Source organism: Lithobates pipiens, unplaced genomic scaffold, assembly GCF_037356315.1.
Source record: "Lithobates pipiens isolate NorthernLeopardFrog02 unplaced genomic scaffold, aLitPip1_a1.2 Scaffold_10, whole genome shotgun sequence".
In the NCBI taxonomy this organism is placed as follows: Eukaryota; Metazoa; Chordata; class Amphibia; order Anura; family Ranidae; genus Lithobates; species Lithobates pipiens.
The window spans coordinates 33,814,702-33,835,826 of NW_027507686.1; the positions used below are offsets into that span (position 1 = coordinate 33,814,702).

The window sequence follows — 21,125 nt, forward strand, 5'->3', positions numbered from 1 at the left end:
AGCTAGCATGTCAGCTTGAGGCCTATTCTAGTTTTAAGGTACTGCAGTGCCGTAATGGATCTGGTGGTAAGATTGTTTTTTTTTTTTTCCTGCAAAGACCAACGGGAAGAGTTTAATGGAGGAGGTGGCTTATTACTTCATTCAGTTATGTTAATTTATGTTAATTTTATTTTAATATTTCATAATAAAGATAATTGGCTGCTACGGCCAATGTTTACTCCAGATTGGTGTGGTCTCATTTTCTGGGGTTAAGTTAAGGGGCACGTAGCAGTTGGAGGTTTGGTTATGGTAGTAATGAGTAAGTAAGACACATCTGTTATACAATGGTCATGTTTTCAAAGAAAGTTGATCTGGAGTCATGCAATGGAGACTTGCTGAAATTGTGGAACAAACTTGTGAAGCCTGGCAAACCTAGAAATAGCTTATATCATAAATAAAAGTGTTGCGTTAAGATCAGATTACTCAAACATTGAGTCCAAGGGGGTTATTTACGAAAGGCAAATCCACTTTGCACTGCAAGTGCAAACCACAAGTGCAAAGTGCACTTGAAATTGCACTGAAGTGCAGTCACTGTAGATCCGAGGAGGACATGCAAGGAAAATAAAAAACAGCATTTTAGCTTACACATGATTGGATAATAAAATCAGCAGAGCTTCCCCTCATTTTAGATCTACCCCTTAGATTTACAGCGACTGAACTTCCAAGTGCACTTTGCATTTGTAGTTTGCACTTTTAGTGCAAAGTGGATTTGCCTTTTGTAAATAACCTCCTAAGTGTTTTTAATAACACAAACAAAAAGTGCCAAGATTGTGATAATAAGTGAAAATAATCTTGTATTCCAAGCATAGGCAGAATCCTTCCACCTTGTGGATTTCTCCGCCACCACATATATGGATGTACTCTTACCAGAGAGCATTGACCTCCTATTACGGGAGGTCAAAAAAGGCTAATGTGTCTCATCCATTACTGTTCCAGCAGGGGAAAAAATGAAAGAATCGCTCCAGACCATCCATGGATGTGGCAACAATCCTCTTGCTTCAGGCTGTCATAGCCTGTGATATAACCCCAATGAAGAGATAAGCCCCAATAGTGTAAAACCTTTTAAGAGCTGACTTTATTAAAAGTATTGCACTTACATGTTCCAAGAATCAATTCAGCATAAAATCAAATCCAATTAGTAGAATAGTGATCGCTTGCACTTCCAGGTAATCGTGATGACGTGGATATGTAACTCAGCCCTACCGGTTTCGTCACTAAAGGACTTCTTCTGTGGCAAAAGCAGTGGTTGGTCTAGAGCAGTGATGGAGAACCTTGGCACCCCAGATGTTTTGGAACTACGTTTTCCATGGTTCTCAACTACACTGCGGCGTGCATGAGCATCATGGGAAATGTAGTTCCAAAACATCTGGGGTGCCAAGGTTCACCATCACTGGTCTACAGCAAGAGCTCTGGAAGTCACAGCTTCACCATAATTCTGTACCAAGACAAAGTAATTAGTTCCCATGTGCATCCTGGTCCATCCAATCAAGGTGGCCAAAGACTTCGAACCTGGAAGAAGACCTGATCAAGGTGGAAGTGCCAGCCATGGAGAACAGGGAGGACATCTCAGCACTGCTGAGGATCACTTTTCTAGGTCAGTACCTCAACATTGTGGCAAAAAGCTTTCGTGAGCCCAAATTGTAAATTTTTTGTGGAAGTTGACCCTACCTTAATAAGTGTACATGTCCTCCAAGGTTCTCCCACCCACCCCCCACACACACACAAAAATCACAGAGACGATTTATTACAGTACAAGTTTTATTAATACTGGATCTTCACAGTGCGGAGTTACCAATCAGCGTGATTGTGAGTGAAAAATAAGGATGACTATAAAAAAGAATCATTTGGCTTTTAAATTAATAAAAAAGTAAAAGAAAAAGGCATGAGTGAGTAGAGGAAGAGAACGTAACTCAAAAATAACTTTAAAAAAATGTAGAAAAAACAGTAAACGGCAAGAGCAGAAAAAACATTTGCACATCTGAAAGACACAGTGAGACGTCAGTTGGTGGTGGAGGCGGGAGCCCCCCTTACATCATACAAAAATGAGGCAAAAAACATGGAAAGTAAGCAAACGGTGGCATCTAGCCAGATAGGTTAGAGATATAGGCATGTGAAAGTTACACACACAAACGTAGACACACATATCCAGTGTAAATAGGGCTTCTCTGTACAACGACAACAGTGCTTTGTGTACTAGACACACACAGAGGGAGCTAATAGAAAGGAAACGGGATTCCTAGCCTTCCCACACAATGCCAGATAAGAAAAGAGAGAGGTGGAGAGAGGACAGGGCGAGGGGAGTGTATTGTGCTTGCATTAGCCTTTCCTTGGTAGCCTACCTATCACCAAGGGGGGTACTCCATCCCGCTCTTGTGTAATGCATAGCTCTTGGTAAAACTGGTTAACATAGCTTATCTACTGGTATTATTGGTTTTAACGCTTTACGTAGTTCCCAAAATGGTCAAAGATTTCCCCTTTAAAGCCAGTGTTATGCTCTACTAGCAAAACAGTGACACTCCTATGGGGAGGGCGGAGGTCCTGTTTAATCTAGTGTTTACTCATACAGAGCTCCGCCAGGGCGGGGCTTGTGAATCATGGGCGGCACATTGGTTGGAATAACACTCCCACCAGGAACGTCATACAGGCCATATACTGACTCAGTGGAGGCGGCTCAATCTGTGACTAATGATTTCCATATTAAACTGCCATTGACAATACATAGACAAGTAAAATGACCTCAGAGAGAGACGCACGGCCATGTCACTAGTTTGTAGTGAATAGTGGTGTTCATTTTATTTTTTTAATATGGTGCACAGAGAGGTAGACGCCCTATTGCCTATATTCTCAGCAATTAAAGTTTGTTTAATTAGAAGTCTCGTGTTTTAGGCCCGCTCGAGTGTGGAATGCCTCTATCCTGCGATTGCAGTGCCAGGGGTCAGCCTTGACTCAGGACATCACTGTGATGTCAGACACTATCACAGCCATGTCATGGAAGTCATGTACAAGTAGGACTAGTGATGGAGAGGGGGATGGGCTTATCCTGTGTGAGTAGCATGACCAGAAATCACCCATACAAAATCAGTTAAAGCTGAACTCCAGGCAAATAGCAAAATACTGTCTTTTAAATATATATACGCTTGAACTATCCTAACCCAAGAAGAAATTGTAATTGTGCTCAGCCAGTCCTGTGATACAGGCAGTCCTGTCAGAAAATATAACCAGATCAGTCACTTCCATTTTCTCCACCGTAGTTAGCCCATACATTATTGTACCTGACCCTCCCTTAGTGATTGATTGGACCATAAAGGAGATGCGCATACTGATGAAGGCCTCACTCTGATCTCTCCTCCTGTCAACCTGTTCAGATTATTGACTGACAGCACTGTGCATAATATTGAAGCTCCAATTGGACTTTAGACCATCGACCCTCTACCTATGAGCGCTGCTATACAGAAGATCATAAGAAGCTGACATCAGGATAGAGTCAGGCATTCAAACTCGTTCTAACGTTTAATAATAATTTTATTTTAAATATGTTGTTGCATTTGGTTGAAGTTCAGCTTTAAAACCTTTATAAATTAAAAATAAAGACAATTTCAACTTCCTTAACCTGCCTCTTTTACAGCAAATCCTTTTCTTGGGACTGTATCAGTTTCTGTGTGATTTGGGGTATGAAAACTGTTAGTGAATCCTTGGAGCCCTGTATATGCCCAGATCTGAAATCATACACTAACCCCTTTCACACTAACGTGCCGTTCAGGCCCGCCTGTCAGTTTTTCAGGCGGACCTGAACGGGTGCTCCATAGAGCTCTATGGAGCGTCGGATGTCAGCGGTGACATGTCCGCTGACATCCGACCCGCTCCGATCCGAAAAAGTGTGACGGAGGAAAAAGCTATTTTTCCATCCGTCTGCGGATCGGATCGGGTGACGACGGGCACTGCGGTCCGTCGTCATCCGATCTCCCATAGGGGAGAGCGGCGCTGTGACAGGTCCGTCCCTGTGCAGTGTGCGGAGACAGACCTGTCATCTCCCTGCTCAGCGGGGATCGGCGGAGTGATCCCCGCTGAGCAAACGGACATCCACGGGGCGGATCAGAACTGATCCGCCCCGTGTGAAAGGAAACCTTACAAGAGCCATCATTTGTTCCTCCATCGGTGCACCACAGCTTGTAACCAAACCCATCCACTAGGATCCCCAGACTCTCCAAACACATCAGAAGTGTACGGAGCTTCCTGGTCACACAGTACCCAGTCTTCCTGGTGACAAACGTCCTATTCTCCCATATTGCAGGCCACCAGGGTCCTAATCTCCAAATCTTCCAGGCCATCAACGTCCCAATATTTCTGGTCACTTGAGTCCTAATCTCCCAATCTTTTTGGTCACTTGAATCCTAATCTTCCATCACCAGTAGGCCAATCTCCCAAACTTCCAGGTCACCAGGGTTCAATTATCCCAACCAGCCTACCAAACCATTGGCCAACAATTTGGTTATTTCTGATCTAACTTTAATTCCTTGATACTTCCCCGGTCCCCTACAAGCCAAATAGATTCCTTTGCTATTAATACTGGAAACAGATTATATCCCACTTTCATGGAGACAGTTTTTTTTAAATGTATTCTTTATTATCCCTGGGATCTAAATAAGGTCTTCTTAAGTATAACAAGAGGTTTGGTTTACAATGATCACACCCAAAAAATATAAGGCTATCACATTGGGCATCACAAACTTGGCCACTTGTGTATATGGCCTGATCTGTACAAACTACTGTTAGGCGTGTGTACTAAAATTCTAGATTATGCAAGCAATGATGGAAGTGGTTCTATGATTACTTCATACATAGTCCTATGATGACCTCACACACAATCCTGTGATGACCTCATACATAGTTCTATGACAACTTCATATACAATCCTATAATGACCTCATATATAGTCCCATGATGACCTCATGCACAGTCCTGTGATGACCTCATACATAGTCCTATGATAACTTCATACACATCCTATGATGACCTCATATAGTCCCATTATGACCTCATGCACAGTTCTGTGATGACCTCATAATATAGTCCTATAATGACCTCATACATAGTCCTACAAAGACCTCATACATACTCCCGTGATGACCTTACACACAGTCCTGAGACAACCTCATACATAGTCCTATGATGACTTCATATACAGTCCTGTGATGACCTCATACATAGTTCTAGGACAACTTCATACACAATCCCATGATGACCTCATGCATAGTCCTACAAAGAGCTCATACATAGTCATATGATGACCTCACACAGTCCTGTGATGACCTCATACATAGTCATATGATGACCTCACGCACAATCCTGTGATGACAGCATTCATAGTCCTATTTTAACTTCATACACATTATTTGATGACCTCATACATAGCTCCATGATGACCTCATACATAGCCCTATGTCAAACTCTTAGATAGTTCTGTGATGACCCCAGACACACAGTCCTGTGATGACCTATTACATAGTCCTATGAAGATCTTACACCAGGGGTGGACACATTAATCTGGAATCCAGGAAATACTCCGCCCAGTTCAGGAACCGGCAGGATTTTTAGGAGCCAGCTGTATTTGAGAAAACCTAAAAACGTGGACGTTAGCCTTACACAAGATGACCTCATACACAGGCTTATGATGTTCACGCACACACAGTCATAGGATGACCTCATACACAGTCCTATGATAATCTCATTCACAGTGCTATGATGACCTCACACACAGTCCTATGATGACCTCACACACAGTCCTATGATGACCTCACACACAGTCCTATGATGACCGCATACATTTTATTTAAGCCAGTTGATGCAGCCTAAATATTTTCACATTAGATATTTTGTGATTTGATTTGCCAAAGACTTGGCTAATAGTGGTTAGTCTTCAATTGACCTGTAATAATAAAGATGTTTCACCTTTCATCCAAGTAGCTTCTTTAGTTCCGTTGAGTGTGTGGAACATCCCTGGCATACTGACTGAAAGACGAAACAGCTTTAATATTACAAAACAAGTTCAGATGAATATGATTAACTACTACTAGATGAGAACCTTCACAGATATAGCCATATACCTGGCCTGTGTGTGGTGTGAACTATGACTCTTCATGACCCAGGAAGAATTATGGACATCCATGCCCAAGACTGGTAGAACATTACTGGAACAGCCATACAATCAATCACCTAAATGTCTCTAGATCACTTGCACTACCCACAACTTTGAAACTTTCCTGACCTTCATTCACTTGCAACCAAATAAAGAGGGCCTCCACTTTCTCTTGGCTTGTATGTGTTCAAAGACAACGTCATCATCTTGTTGAGTATTTTCAGCAAGGTGTAGATTTGTACTTTCACTAGATTTAGTATCATCTATAGCTTCTCTCTTCAGCTCTCTGGAAGGTTAAAAGACCTCACCGATAAAACAAGCGGCACAAAACAAAAAGTGAATTGCATCAGGAGATGGCCATCACAGAGTTATTGATGGCACATATGATGATCGAGACACGGAATGTACCTGCTCCTCATTCTGAACCTTCTCACTTCAAGTACCATGAGCTCCTCATCACATAATAGGATCTTTCACACTTTGTCTGGTGCAGGGCAGACCTTGGGCCCTGTGGGGCCCATCTGGTATTTTATCATGAAACAGCCCCCCCTCTCCAGTGAATAAAATTAGAGTTACTCTGTTTGTATGGCTCCTTCTTTTCTCTGCTTTGTAAAAGAGGCCTCATCATCACCTTGGAAACTTGGCCATCTCCCTCAAAACTTCCTCCTCCCTTGCTGATTATGTGAAGCTTATGTGAGTATGCTGGCACATTAAACACGAATCACCAAATCCCATCCTGATGGAGTTTTCTAATGTGTTTAGACAGGCTGCAGCACATATATATGGCGAGTTTACTAACAAATACGGTTTTCTATGGAGCATACACTGCAACATTCTAAGGTCATTCAGCTAAGTCATGGGGATGGTCTCTGTCTGACCTCTGTTAGGTATTTCACATATATCTCATGCAGGAACAAAACCATATGAAATGTGCACTGATACCAATAAAGGGGACTGAAAAATATGGTAAAAGTAAGGACTGTGCAGATGGGCAAATGCAACAGCTTTTTAGGTGTATTCAGCTGGCATTTGAGATGCATCCAAGCAACTTCTGACCTCCTCTGCTGCTTCGGACCCTCTGATCTGCTCCTGACCTTCCGAGCCGCTCCTGACTTCCTTCTCAACTACTTCTGACTTTCTGAGCTTCTCCTGACCACCTCCTCAGTTGTTTCGGTCCTCTTTCTTGGCTGCTTTTGACCTCCTTCTCAGCTGCTCCTGATCACTTCTAATCTGTTCCTCACCTCATTCTGAGCTACTCCTGACCTCTTCTAAGCTGCTCCTCTTTTCAGCTCCTACTGACCACCTTGGAAGCTGCTTCTGACCTACTTTCAAGATGTTCCAGACCGACCGTCTTTTCAGCTGTTCCCAACCTCCTGAGATCCTCCTGACCTTGTTCCCAGCTGCTCCCAACCTCCTTCTCCACTGCTTCTGACCTCTTCTCAGTTACTCCTGACCTCCTTCAAAGCTGCATCTGACCTTCTTCTCGGGTACTCCTGACCTCCTTCAAAGCTGCATCTGACCTTCTTCTCGGCTACTCCTGACCTCCTTCAAAGCTGCATCTGACCTTCTTCTCAGGTACTCCTGACCTCCTTCAAAGCTACATCTGACCTTCTTCTCAGGTACTCCTGACCTCCTTCAAAGCTGCATCGGACCTTCTTCTCGGCTACTCCTGACCTCCTTCAAAGCTGCATCTGACCTTCTTCTCGGCTCCTCCTGACCTCCTTCAAAGCTGCATCTGACCTTCTTCTCAGCTGCTCCTGACATCTTTCTAAGTTGCTCCTGACCTCCTTCTCAGTGGCATCAAGCTGATTTTCCAATTCTATTGTTTGGAGGGTAAAGCAAATCAAAAGGGAACAAAAGTTTGCTTACACAGTGCCCAATATAAGTCATAGATCTCATTGTGTTGGGGGGATACATTGCACATGTGCAGTAGTGCCTTGGCCACCTCATGTACATGATTTCATACATTTCTGCTTGGAATGGAGGTTCCAGTGATAAATACCTGTATACACTAGTTATTTGTGCTCTGAAAGCTGGATGGGTTCAGGAGTTGCATTTACTGTGCATGTGTATTTCCATGACCTTGTGTTGGCAGTGTCAATGTGTAGAGGGGGTTTTCTGCTGTTCAGGTACTTTCCAGAGAGGTGAGGCAGGTTTTACTCCTTACAGAGAGTGAGGAGGATGGGCTTCCAGAATACGGATGTGTGGCATGCCCCACAAACTAACGCCAGCTATGGTAGAATGTATGTCACCCCCACCTATATTGTGTTTACAATATTGTCCATGAGCATACTCAGTGCCAAGACAAGGTTCTTTAGCTCCTATGGTAAAAAGCCCAATATGCACCCACCTTCCCACCCCCATGTGATTTGAAGGACTTTAGCAGTATAGGGTGTAGGTTCTGCCCTTTTTGCACCCCCTCTCCCACAGCGGCCACCTATTCTTTTTACCCCTTTGGCACAGCCCTGAACATACAATATAATGGATGCCACTGAATGTTATGTGACTATGACACTTCACTGGCTGGATCACACAATAAAAGGACATTCTGTCTTTTTTGGCACATCATATATGAAAGATCATCCATAGGTCCCTGTATCACCGTAATATTCACATACTTCAACCTCCATTATACCCTCCCCCGTATACAAAGCTACTTCCATCCATTTCTGGACCATCATGTCACTCTGGTGTGCTTCGATCCGCAACCCATTCAAGGGATTCTGCACTCTGCCCAGAAAAGGCCATATATCTATTTCTACACATAAGATTAAAAATCTTTTGCTGTTTTTTTTTTATTTAGAGATACTTTAGTCTCAGTTCATAAAGCTTACACACCGGGCTAAGAATCATTATTTAATGACAGTTATTTTCAGCGTCCAATAAGATTTGAAAATGCAAGTCACATGGTTCAAATAAAGCTCTTCTCCTTGTGTGAAAGCTTTGAGAATTGTGGCTTCTGTAGCGGATTTATAGAATCACACTTGTTCTATACAAGAAAGTCATATTGTAAGTGAAACAGACGATCGGATTGGTCCATTCACACAAACCAGTGATTATTTTTCCAGATTAGGAGAGGCTGCCAAACTTTGCTCATATCAAAGTAAAAGCCAGCGGGACCATTATAGGGCCCAACTCAAACGCTGCCCATACATGCAGCAACTTGATGGAACACTTTTTTTTTTTTTTTTAAATCACAAACCAATCGAAGGCAGAAAAATGTGGCTTTGACCAATCACAAAGAAATGGGATCAAATTGCCTAAGGTGGACAAATTGACAAAATTGCTGTAGAGTTTTCCGGCTTCAAGCCTGATTCAATTTAATCTTTTAATTCAGGTGGTCGATCGCCATGTAGGTGGGAGGTGCTCACTTTGATTTACGATCATAGTTGCAATTTATAGTTGCTCAAAAAAACTGGCTGAAAATTGCTACATGTGTGGCCAGCTTTAAGGCCTTTATCCTTAAAGCCCACATCCAGAAGTTAGACAAACTCTATCCTTACAATGGGTTTCTCCCCCATCCTGCAAGACTTAAATGCTTGTTCGATCTGGGTAGACCTGAACAGGTGATATCCATAGGCGTGTGCACAGGGTACGCAGGGTGTGCCTGGACACACCCTAATCACCTTGTGCGCATTAGCATTATCACTCTCTGTGTAGGCGGGGAGATGGAAAAGATATCCCTCTTACCAGCTCTGGCATAAGAGAAGTGCTGTTTGAGCTTTGAGGTGCACACCTTAATGCAATAATCTGTGCACACCTATGGTGAGATCAATCACTCCAGCTGGCTCTGGTGCTCTCCGTCTCCCACCAGTGCGTTGGGCTGTGGGGGGGGGTCTCTTGGTGCCATCACATACAACACAGGGCTATTAACCCTGGACTGTGCATAAAGGATGCAGGAGTTTGACCATGGCCAGGAGAACCTTAGAAATGAAGTGAGGAGGGTGGCTACAATGGTAGAGTTTGTGTGTTTTCTGGAGTTGGGCTTTAATAGGTAAAATTTTGCAAACATTTTATACTGGTAATGCAGTAATCTTGCAGCGCATCACTTTGGTCCCAGTAGCCTCTCCTAGGCTTAGTTTACACTTGCGGTTGAGGGGTGGTAAAAACAAGGCAGTTGGGCCAAGTTTTAGCACCCCCTGACCGATCCCTTAATATAACACAATGACTGTAAGGGGTTGGCTACTTGCTTCGGTCACAATGCTTTGCGGCAGTAGTAAAATGATCTTTCCTGTTGCACCTGGCTGGCAGTACTGCTGCTGAACATAACCCATTTAAGTATATGGGGTTGCGTGGCAACTGCCCTGTAACCATGTGCAATGCATGGGGTTACAACGCAGTGGTGCAGGCTTTACAGGGTTAAAATAAGCGGATGAGGGGGCAACATATTGTTTCCCAGCTGCCTGTCAAAAGTGATCCTCCGCAAGTGTAAACAAGCCCCTATATCCTAGAAAGTGCTTCTCTGTGCTGTAAATAAGTTCATCTATTTAGCATTACAGGAAACATATGAACAAAGTCTAAATTTAACAAGAATCTTTTAAATTTCTGCTACAATGTTGCAATGGGAGAGCTCATTGCAATTCTCCACCCAACCAGCAGGTGGTATTAGATAGCTACATATGTCACAAGTCTCCTTGTGAGCAATATTCTTCTTTTATCTGCCATTGGCTCAGCCAGTAGCTGGGTAAAAATATCTTCTATCCGCTCACTGCTAAATCTCCACTTCTGACCTCTACAATCTATAGGGAGATATAGTTATTTTTTTCAATTCCTATGTGGGAGAAAAAAAAAATCATTCTATAGTTAATTTTTTACATCTTAAGTCTGTGAAATCACCCTCTATCTGTAGGGATCCTTCTTCATACATAATTTTCCTTAAATAACCCATCCAAAAAAACATCTCCAGGTGGCTGTAAAGTAACCTGAAAGATGTTTCATGGGCTGTCATTTGTTCTTATTTTACAGTCATGAACAATGCCTGAAACATGTCAGAGCAATAAGTGGGACCCCCCTCCCCAGGTTGGAATCAGCCACTAATCTACCAAACAAATGTTGACCTTCTACTGCCACCTTGTGTTATTTTATAGGAATGGCAGTGCCCAGGGTTGGATTGGGGGTCCCTTGTGAAGGATTGCACCTTACACAATAAGATTTCGTTTTAGAGCAACGGGTAAGCTTAGAATATCTACAGTGAGTCACTTTTTGCATTAAATTAATGGTTCTAAAATATATATATTTTTTTCCTAAGTGCTATTTCCTATAGGCTATCAGTGTGACTGATGTGCCTTATTGCAGTATTACTGGATGAGATGTCAGCAGATTGTGTGGCATGCAGTGATCGGTGGCTGGTTGGTGGCAGTGAGTTCAGTGGTTGAAGTGCATGCTGCCTGTTGCCTGGCATAGAGCAGGGAGGGGGAGGAGAGTTGGGACTGAGATAACACAAGGCTTGATCTGAAGGAGGTTGTCATAGAGGCCTCTGTGATCATTAAAGGCATGTGTAAGAACAATTCATCTCCTTGAGGCTTTCTTGTGAAGCTCCAGTGATTAAAGGACCAGAGGCAGGTTTTCCGTTAGTCCAACACAATGTCCCCAGAGCTGCTGTCCTTGCCTCAGTGTGCTTGTACAGCAGTCTCAACCAACTGGTTTTTCGCATTTTATTCTGCCATGACGGGTTGGTCATTGTCACAATCCGTGTATTGATCAGCTGCATTGACCTGGCAGCTGCTTAGTGTCTGAAACATCTTCTGTTTGGCACAAATTGAGCATTGGCTTCACGTGATATAGGTATGGAATAAGGGTCCCAAGTTCTGTGGAAGGCAGGAGTAGTAGTAGTGCTCAGGCCACCATTGTGATCAGTGTGTCACCACCTGCCTGGACCAGCATCTCACACAAGCCGGACCACAGAGAGAATGATCACTGTTTCCAGAATGGTACTTGTTCCAGCTCTCTAGAATAATTCATGGATCATCCATTTCTCTTCGCAATATGGCTGCCAAGACAATGAGTAACTATTACATTGAAAAATTCAGCAGACGAGAAAATAATGCCACAGAATGTTACAAATAACTAAAATTCATATTTAGCACCCTAAATCTCGAGTTGAATGTAATAAGAGCAGAACAAAGAGGGGCCATTCTTTGTACATTTACTATTGGTGGTAAGTCCTCCTGGATATCAGCTGGTAATTATTTGACTATTTCTGGCCCACTATATTTTGGGATTTTTTTTTGGGTGGGTGGGGGGGGGGGTGTTTGTTCATCAACGGACAATACAGAAGCCATGCTAGGTTCCTACACAGATGTGGTTATCTCTCTGTCTCGGTTTGTGTGTTGGTTGTGGTTATCCGGCTGTGTAGGTGACAGTTTCCTGACTTGTGAACCTCAGGGGTGTTCCTCAGTCCAATCAGATGATGCTTGTAGAATTGTATGTTAAGCAGTAATATTCCATTTTGGACCATACACACCATCTACTCGATCACTCCAGCAATGCTGTTCTCACAAATGGAAAATACATGGTGTGTTCGGTTTTGGTCTGCATGCGACTAGCATGGAATGGTTCGGACGTTTTGGTCTGGAACCAAATGTAACCCTTGTGGTTGACGATACAGCTGCATGTTTACCCCTTGGTTTCTAGATTTGCAATTTTCCTGCATCAGAGTATATGTCACTCCCCTCCCCATCTGGAGCACCAATCCTTGATCCTAGCAACCTTCCAACTCAAATCACAAGATACGGGGAGCGGAACGGTCATTTGTCTGGGTCCGACGTAACCGCACCCCTCTGCGTATTGATGCCAGCATATCGCCAGCCGGTGGTTCTGATCCACCCCCTCCGCCTGCCGGGGCGGGAATCTGACTCCTGTCAGGGGCTGATGGAAAGGGAAACTGGCCATCCCCTAGAGCGTGAGCCCCTGCCACAAGTTCCCCAATCTTCTCAACCAGGCTGTGTCGATTAGCTGCCAGAAGGCCTCCTCCCATGTCTTCTTCATCCCCTCCTCCACCGCCATAGACAGACATCTCCCCTGCTCCTCCCCAGGCTGCATTTGGGAGACTTAGACGTTTTGGGGATGACTTGGCATAGTCAAGGGGGCTCCCGTCTTCCCCTCCTAGATAGAAAACACACTCTTCACTCCCCACCCGGGAACGTCCTCCCAGCCCTCCTCCTGGAGAGTCTGGCACAGTGGGGGTTCTTACTGGCACAATCGGAGGGCGACATGGAATGGGTCCAGCATTGGATAAAGTGCGTCTTACAGTGGGCTTGGTTGATGGAGTGCGGCGTATTGTTGCCACACCAGGGGTAGAGCCAGCTTGTGGTGGTGGTGGAGCAGAGCCAGCAGGAGGCATTGCAATAGGTAGGCCTGCTGTAGAAGCCGGACGCTTGGTTTGAAGCATACGGCGGTAATTCTGGGCCAAACTGCTGCTACGTGGAACAGTGGAGGATCGGTCAAAGTCAGCAGAGCCGTCCCCATCTGCGTCGCCATTCACAGAGTAACAGTCGTAGTCAGAACCTGTGAAAACAAGAGGAGTTCACCCAAGTATACATTATAGAACATAATTACAGATCATACTCAGCAGATACAAAGATGAGAAAGACTCACATTATATCATCTGATATGAATGCTTGATTCCCCTTACAAATACACTGTATGGCCAAACGTTTGAAGACAATCACATCTCTATGAACTCATTGGACATACCATTCCAAAACCATGGGCATTAATATAGAGTTTAACATCTACCACTCTTCTGGGAAGGTTCATTTTGCAGACTGTCTGTGGGAATTTGTGCTAATTTATGAGAAGGGGTTCAGTAGGGTTGAGGTCAGGGCTTTATGCCAGACACTCAAGTTTCTCCACACCAATCTGTACAGCACAGCCCTAGGGCTCACTAGTCTTTTTTAATCATGTTTTCCTCACTGGTCTTCCTCTTAGTGGCCTTTTTCACCAGTCACCTTTAATGGCTCCCTCCCTCATCTCCCTCTCTGGCCTTCCTTGATTGTCTCCACCTTGGTCGCTTCCATCACTTGTCTTCCTCTTGATGAGCTCCCTCACTTTTCTCCCTCTTGGTCGCCTCCATCACTCACTTTCTTCTTGGTGGATTTCCTTACTAGTCTCCCTCTTGGTAGCCTCCCTCACTAGTCTGCCTCTTGGAGGCCTCCCTTACTAGTTTTCCTCTTGGTGGCCTCCCTTACTTGTCTCCCTGTTGGTGGCCTCCTTCATTTATCTCCCTCTTGGTTTCCTCCCTCACTCGTCTCCCTCTTGGTGGTCTCCGTCACTCATCTTCCTCTTGGTGGCCTTCATATTTGGTCTCTCTCTTGGTGGCCTCCCTCTCTCATCTCCCTCTTGGTCATCTCCGTCACTCACCTTCCTCTTGGTGGTCTTCTCTACTAGTCTCCCTCATGGTGGCCTTCCCTACTAGTCTCCTTCTTGGTGGCCTCCCTTACTAGTCTCACTCTTGGTGGTCCACTCCACTCATCTCCCTCTTAGTGGTCTTCCTATTTTGTCTATCTCTTGGTGGCCTCCCTCACTCATCTCCCTTTTGGTGGTCTTCCTCATTAGTCTCCCTCTTGGTGGCCTTCGTTACTAGTCTCCCTCTTGGTGGCCTTCGCTACTAGTCTCCCTTTTGGTGGCCTTCACTACTATTCTCCTTCTTGGTGGACTTCGCTACTAGTCTCCCTCTTGGTGGCCTTCGCTACTAGTCTCCCTCTTGGTGGCCTTTGCTACTAGTCTCCCTCTTGGTGGCCTTCGCTACTAGTCTCCCTCTTGGTGGCATCCCTCACTAGTCTCCCTCTTGGTGGTCCACTCCACTCATCTCCCTCTTAGTGGTCTTCCTATTTTGTCTATCTCTTGGTGGCCTCCCTCACTCATCTCCCTTTTGGTGGTCTTCCTCATTAGTCTCCCTCTTGGTGGCCTTCGTTACTAGTCTCCCTCTTGGTGGCCTTCGCTATTAGTCTCCCTTTTGGTGGCCTTCACTACTATTCTCCTTCTTGGTGGACTTCGCTACTAGTCTCCCTCTTGGTGGCCTTTGCTACTAGTCTCCCTCTTGGTGGCCTTCGCTACTAGTCTCCCTCTTGGTGGCATCCCTCACTAGTCTCCCTCTTGGTGGTCTCCCTCTAGGTGGCCTTCCTATTTCATTTCTCTTTTGGTGGCCTCCCTCACTCATCTCCCTCTTGGTCACCTCTATTACTCGCCTTAGTCTTGATGGTCTTCCCTACTAGTCTGCCTCTTGGTAGCCTTCCTCACTAGTCTCCCTCTTGGTGGCCTCCCTCACTAGTCTCACTTTTGGTGGCCTCCCCTACTTGTCTCCCTCTTTATGACCTTTCCTACAAGTCTCATTTATTGGCTGCTTTAATAGTCTCCCTCTTGGTAGCATTTCTCATTGGTCTCCCTCTTGGTGACCTCTCTCACTATTCTTCCTCTTGGTGGATTCCTTCAATAGTCTCCCTTGTATATGGTCACAGAGTTTTGATGGACAACCTGCTCATGGAAGATTTACAGTTGTGCCATACTCTTTCGAACTTTAACAATTGATGCTGCTGTACTACAAGGGATATATTTACTGACTTGGCAGAAGGTTCTATTGCCTTCATGCCAGGATACTGGCCTGACAGATATTGGACCGTCGACATACACATGCATTTACGCTATAATCACTTTAAACATATACATGTGGCCCTTTCTAGGGCCCTATTCATGGCCCGCAAATTGATAATGCTATATTGGAAGTCGGATTTACCCCCCACCGTCAAGGAGTGGACTACTACACTAGGTAGTATGCTGAGAATGGAAAAAAATCATATATCAGCATAGAGGATGCTCACATAAATTTGAAAAACTGTGGGAGCCATGGCTGGGCAACCCGGGCCTTGCTCCGGATGACCTAGTCATGGACAGACTTCTGGGACTTAATTTGGGCTAACAGCAATACTAAAGCCGAATTACTGTTTGTATGGACAGGATGTAGTGCATTGTATTGTGGACAGGTTGAGCGGCAGTACATGGTACTAGATGATGGATAACGGGGGAGGGAGAATGCACAATTGGGGGGGTGGAGTAAATGTATACATGAATGCGTTGTCTTCAGGACACTTGAATCTGTATTTCACTGATATGTATATTCTGACTGTGGATACCTGGACTGTATGTGTTTATTACCAAATAAAGTTTTTTTCTGGATAAAAAAAAAACATATACATGTACATATATGTGCCTGCCATGGGGTTTGCCTGATGCTTGATTGGTGGGGTATGAAATATCAGCAGACATTATGATAGGATGGTGTGGGGAACACCCAAAGTTTTTACCTTGTGATGGAATTGTGTCCTCGGAGCAGGATGGGGTTGTAGTTTGGGTGCTATAGCCACTAGAATATTGCAGAGAATCACGACTGCTTTTCTGGTGCTCCAGGCTCAGTCCACGGGTCAGTACCATGGCCAGGTCACTGGCGGCCGGGGACACCTCTTCTCCATGCTGCCACACCAAGACAAAAGGAAAATGTTTCATTTCTCACCCTCTGAACATCTAAATCTAATGTAGACCTATAAAATGACTGAGAAACCATTGGCTTGTGCCAGGCATTGGCAGTAAAAAGAGGGCAAAGGCCTTCTATGGGCTGACTGCACTGAATATTGCCTGCATACAATGTAAATAGTGATTAGTATTGGTGGTCTCTGATGTATCTAATTTATTTGACATTACTGCTATTATTTTGATACACTGTGTATTTATTTCGGGACATTGACTTGGTTATTGGTATTATTTTAATGCATTGTGTATTTATCAGGATATTGACTTTAGATTTTAGATTTTACTACATTGGGGTTGACTTAGTAAAACTAAAAAGTGCAAAATCTGGTGCAGCTCTGCATAGATACCAATCAGCTTCCAGTTATTTTTTTGCCAAAGCTTAATTGAACAAGCTGAAGTTAGAAGCTGATTGACTACCATGCTTAGCTGCACCAGATTTTTCACTCCAGTTTTAGTAAATTAACCGCATTGTATATTTTGTAGATTGATTTATTTGTTGATATCATTTGATACACTATATATTTATTTTTAGATTGATTTATTTTGAAGCTCTCTAGGTTTATACTTTTTGCCAACTCAATATTTAGGGTGGTGAATAAAGAGTAATCATATTCAATACTCAGGCAACATTAATTTAAAGTATGCAGGCAACCAATAGACGATCATTATAATATGCGGTCAACTCCCTCAACATCAGTTCAGCAATAATCCCCCCATCCCCCGGCAATAACGGAAGAGAGTGGTCGGTGCACCCACCGGCCCCCATTAGGCACACCACCATTGGTGTCATATACTAAGTGGATGTATTGTGAGCTGCTGACTTAGAGAGAAGATTTGGACTGTCTGTCGTTCCATAGCAGCCAATTAGATTCAGATCTTCCCTGGAGAAGGATATTTGGAGAATGGGAGATCCTGATTAGTTAATGTCAGGTAGTCCTGTCCCAGCCATCTCCATACATGTAGCCTTCCATTCCTATCAAGACAGACCATATTATGATCCCTTGAAGCTGATTAGTCCCTCTGGGTCTATATCTGGTGCCTCCAGCCCTGGTCATCAATCACAATAATAAGCCCACCTTAGCAGCAATGACAGCGGGGGACATCCGGGGGCGGTAAGGGTCCTCCATACTCTGATAACCGGGACCAAGCTCCGCTTCTCGGAGGTGTTCTACACGATCCTTCCTGCGCTGCATTGAACTGGCCGGGGGAGTTTCATATTGGCCAGAGCGGGACCAATCCTGTAACAGAGATCAATAATTGGTGATTGGATGATTCTGGTACAATGCCTCCCAAGGGTAATTATTAGAGTGCAATTAAAGTCCTATGAATAGATATTCAGTCAGATCAACATTGTACTGACAACCTCCATGTTCATCGTGTTACCGCCACTTTCGTGTGGGGGGTCCAATATGTATATCTGTGTAGTTCAATAATGACCAGAGTCAGGACTGTGACTGATGGACTGGTGGCCTTTGTGTGAGCTACTCCTAGGCAGCCCTGTACTGCAATAGTATCACTGCGTGTGATACTTTGTCTGTTGCTTGTTGCATACCCCTGTTACCTTTTTATTGACATTGTTTATTTATCTTACATCCCTACAATCAACTTCACGTTGCACATTTCTAATTGTCCGATACACCTACATAGCCAAAGCACCTGGATAAAGGTGGGTAAAGCACCTGGACCAGATGGCATTCACCCGCATATCCTTAAAGGATTGAGCTGTGTCATTTCTAAGCCATTGTTTCAAATTTTTAGGGACTCATTAATGACTGGAATGGTACCACTGGATTGCCACAGGGCCAATGTGGTGTCCATATTTAAAAAGGGATCAAAGTCTTTACCAAGTAACTATAGACCTGTTAGTTTAACTTCTATAGTCGCGAAGATACAGGAGAGTTTAACTAACTCCCATCCGCGCTACAGCCGAAAGACAGCTGCAGCATGGACTTAATTTGCCGAGAGGGCATCCATGAACGTCCTCCCATGCTGGAGCGACCTTCGTGCCCCCTGCAGGGCACGCACGGCGCGCTCTATGATCAGCGAGTCTATGAGATTGCAGATCGGATCCTGACCCCTTACCACGTGATCAGCTGTCAACCAATGACAGCTGATCATGTGATGTAAACAGAGCCGTAATCGGCTATTTTTTCTCCTTATGATAGTAGTGTGAGGAGAAAAAAAAAGCCGATCACAGTCCCAATTGTGGAGAGCCTCTGTAGAGGCTTCTGTGCCACCTACCAGTGCCCACCAGCGCCACCTACCAGTGTCATCTACCAGTGCCCACATTACCACCCATCAGTGCCTACAGTGTCACCTATCAGTGCCCACAGTGCCATCTATCAGTCACACCTATAAAAGGCACCAAAGTACCTCATCATCACCAGTGCTGCCTATCAATACCACCTACCAGTGCCCATCAGTGCCACCTACCAGTGCCCATCAGTGCCATCTATCAGTGCCACCCATCAGTACCACCCATCAGGACCCGTCAGTGCCGAACTTTGACAGGAAGTTCGTGGGTGACCATTACATTCTATCACGCTGTCAAGACTCTACATATACTAACAGGGGAGAGGGACGCCATTGCCGTTACTGTCTCCAAGGGAGCAGATATACATCACCATACTGAGAGCGTCTAATCAGGACAAAGAAGGCTCCCTAGATGTTCACTCACAAGAAGTTATTATTGTGAATACCCATGATCCCCATTGTTATACACATACACTGTTACCTTATAGCCGTACATCTTGTGAGTTACCAATTTTCTTTTATGGAATAAAATGTATGAGATGTCAGCGCATGTGGGATTAATAATGTGGTTCATCCGCTCATGGATCTTCTCACTGGTGAAGTGGCAGCTGATGGGTCCAGGGACACCGGTGGTTCCCAGCGCTTCCAGACACTCAGGACGACTCACAGACTGCGGTGTACGTCACTTCCAGTTGGAGAGAGAGCGGGGAAGAGCGCGTGTTCAGAGTATGATGAAGGAGCGCGCATGCTCGGAACATGCGCTCTTCCCCATTCTTTCTCCAACCGGAAGTAACGTAAACTGCTGTCTGTGAGCTGTCCTGAGTGTCTGGAAGCGCTGGGAACCACCAGCGTCCCTGGACCCATCAGCTGCCTCTTCACCAGTGAGAAGATAGTCTTCCCCACAAGCGGATGAACCACATTATTAATCCTACATGCACTGACATCTCATACATCTTGTGAGTTACCAATTGTCTTTTATGGAATAAAATGTCTTAATAATGCTGCACTTAGATGGCGCTGCTCTCCTTCTGTCTTTGTGTCTTTTTTCAACCTAACTATGTAACTATGGTGACTCGCAGATTGGACTGCATAACCCCCCAAAAACCCCTTCAGAACAATAACAGAGACACTTACTGAAGTAGGTGAGCTGCACTCACTGACAGACTGACAAGTCTCTGAGGCCTCTGAAGATGCCGAGCTTGATGACTTCTGATGAAAAAGAGAGAATTAAAGAGAGATTTTAGTGGCCACTTAGTATTTACAGAATAGCACAAGACACCCACACAGCACTCCAATGTACCTACCTGACTCGTAATATCCGATGGCATAGGTGATGGTGGCTTGGAGTAGGCGGTCTCATGGAAACTACATCCCGAATCCTGGGAGGACGCACTGACCAAGCGCTGGCCACCTCCGACGGTCTGTGGGAGGCTGCGATATCGACACGTGGAACCCGGTGAGTGGGGGTGCGAGGCAGCTTGCCAGGAGGGGGTAGTTTTTGTACTGTGATAAATGGTCAGAGCATTGGTGAGGTAAGAGAGGTGAGTACTGGATACAGGGGGTCTAGGTCAGTGCTTTCAACCGTGAGCCACCCCAACGGGTCTGTGCCAAACTCCAATTGATTTATAATATAAGCTTACTGTCTAAACCTTTTCCATAGACATATTCAGTCATACCAAAAAGTAAAACTAAGGAACTGTTTTACAAACCCACCCACGCAGAATCAATGTTTCTCAGGAGCCCTGCCATAGCACGGTTGAGAGGCGCTGCCCTAGTTAACAGTGCGTATTAATGAGGAGGGGCAGGCAGGAGAATTTGCTGCTCTCCAGCTATGGTGGCGACATGGAAGCCATTGCAAACCACAGCGTCTCTGGTAGTGCCTGCAGGCAGCTGGTGGATTAGCCTGGTTCTGGCTTCAATATATGATTGGATGGTGGGGGAGAGGAGCATACTGCAGGTGCTCAGGTACACTTACCTGCACATGCTAGACTTGCGAGATCCGGAGCTGCTGGGAGAAGATGGAGGTGTCTGATAGGACCAGGAGTAGTCTGATCCCTTCAGATCCTTAATGACCTACAAGACACCACACATTGACAGTATGTCTCATTATGAAATCAGGAAGAATAAAGGAACCTAGTTGTTATCATTGTATTGTTCTCTACACAGGATCTTA

General features: G+C 44.8%; 1 protein-coding gene across 5 annotated transcripts in view; it reads right to left on the minus strand.

Annotated features, from left to right (window-relative positions):
* Positions 1–1,779: 1,779 nt before the first annotated feature.
* The window catches only part of MTSS2 (MTSS I-BAR domain containing 2), a 94,919-nt gene continuing 75,573 nt past the window's right edge, over positions 1,780–21,125 (minus strand). For 2 of the 5 annotated variants that reach the window (XM_077453527.1, XM_077453520.1), the window contains 6 exons: positions 20,928–21,025; positions 20,257–20,383; positions 20,087–20,161; positions 17,776–17,937; positions 16,477–16,642; positions 1,780–13,681 (listed from right to left, as the gene is read on the minus strand). In XM_077453527.1, the coding sequence (XP_077309653.1) occupies positions 12,897–13,681; positions 16,477–16,642; positions 17,776–17,937; positions 20,087–20,161; positions 20,257–20,383; positions 20,928–21,025 (1,413 nt within the window). In that variant the 3' untranslated portion in view covers positions 1,780–12,896. Of the gene's footprint in view, positions 13,682–16,476; positions 16,643–17,775; positions 17,938–20,086; positions 20,162–20,256; positions 20,456–20,927; positions 21,026–21,125 lie in introns of all 5 variants that reach the window. The other 3 variants (XM_077453510.1, XM_077453499.1, XR_013262550.1) reach the window with 2 other exon arrangements.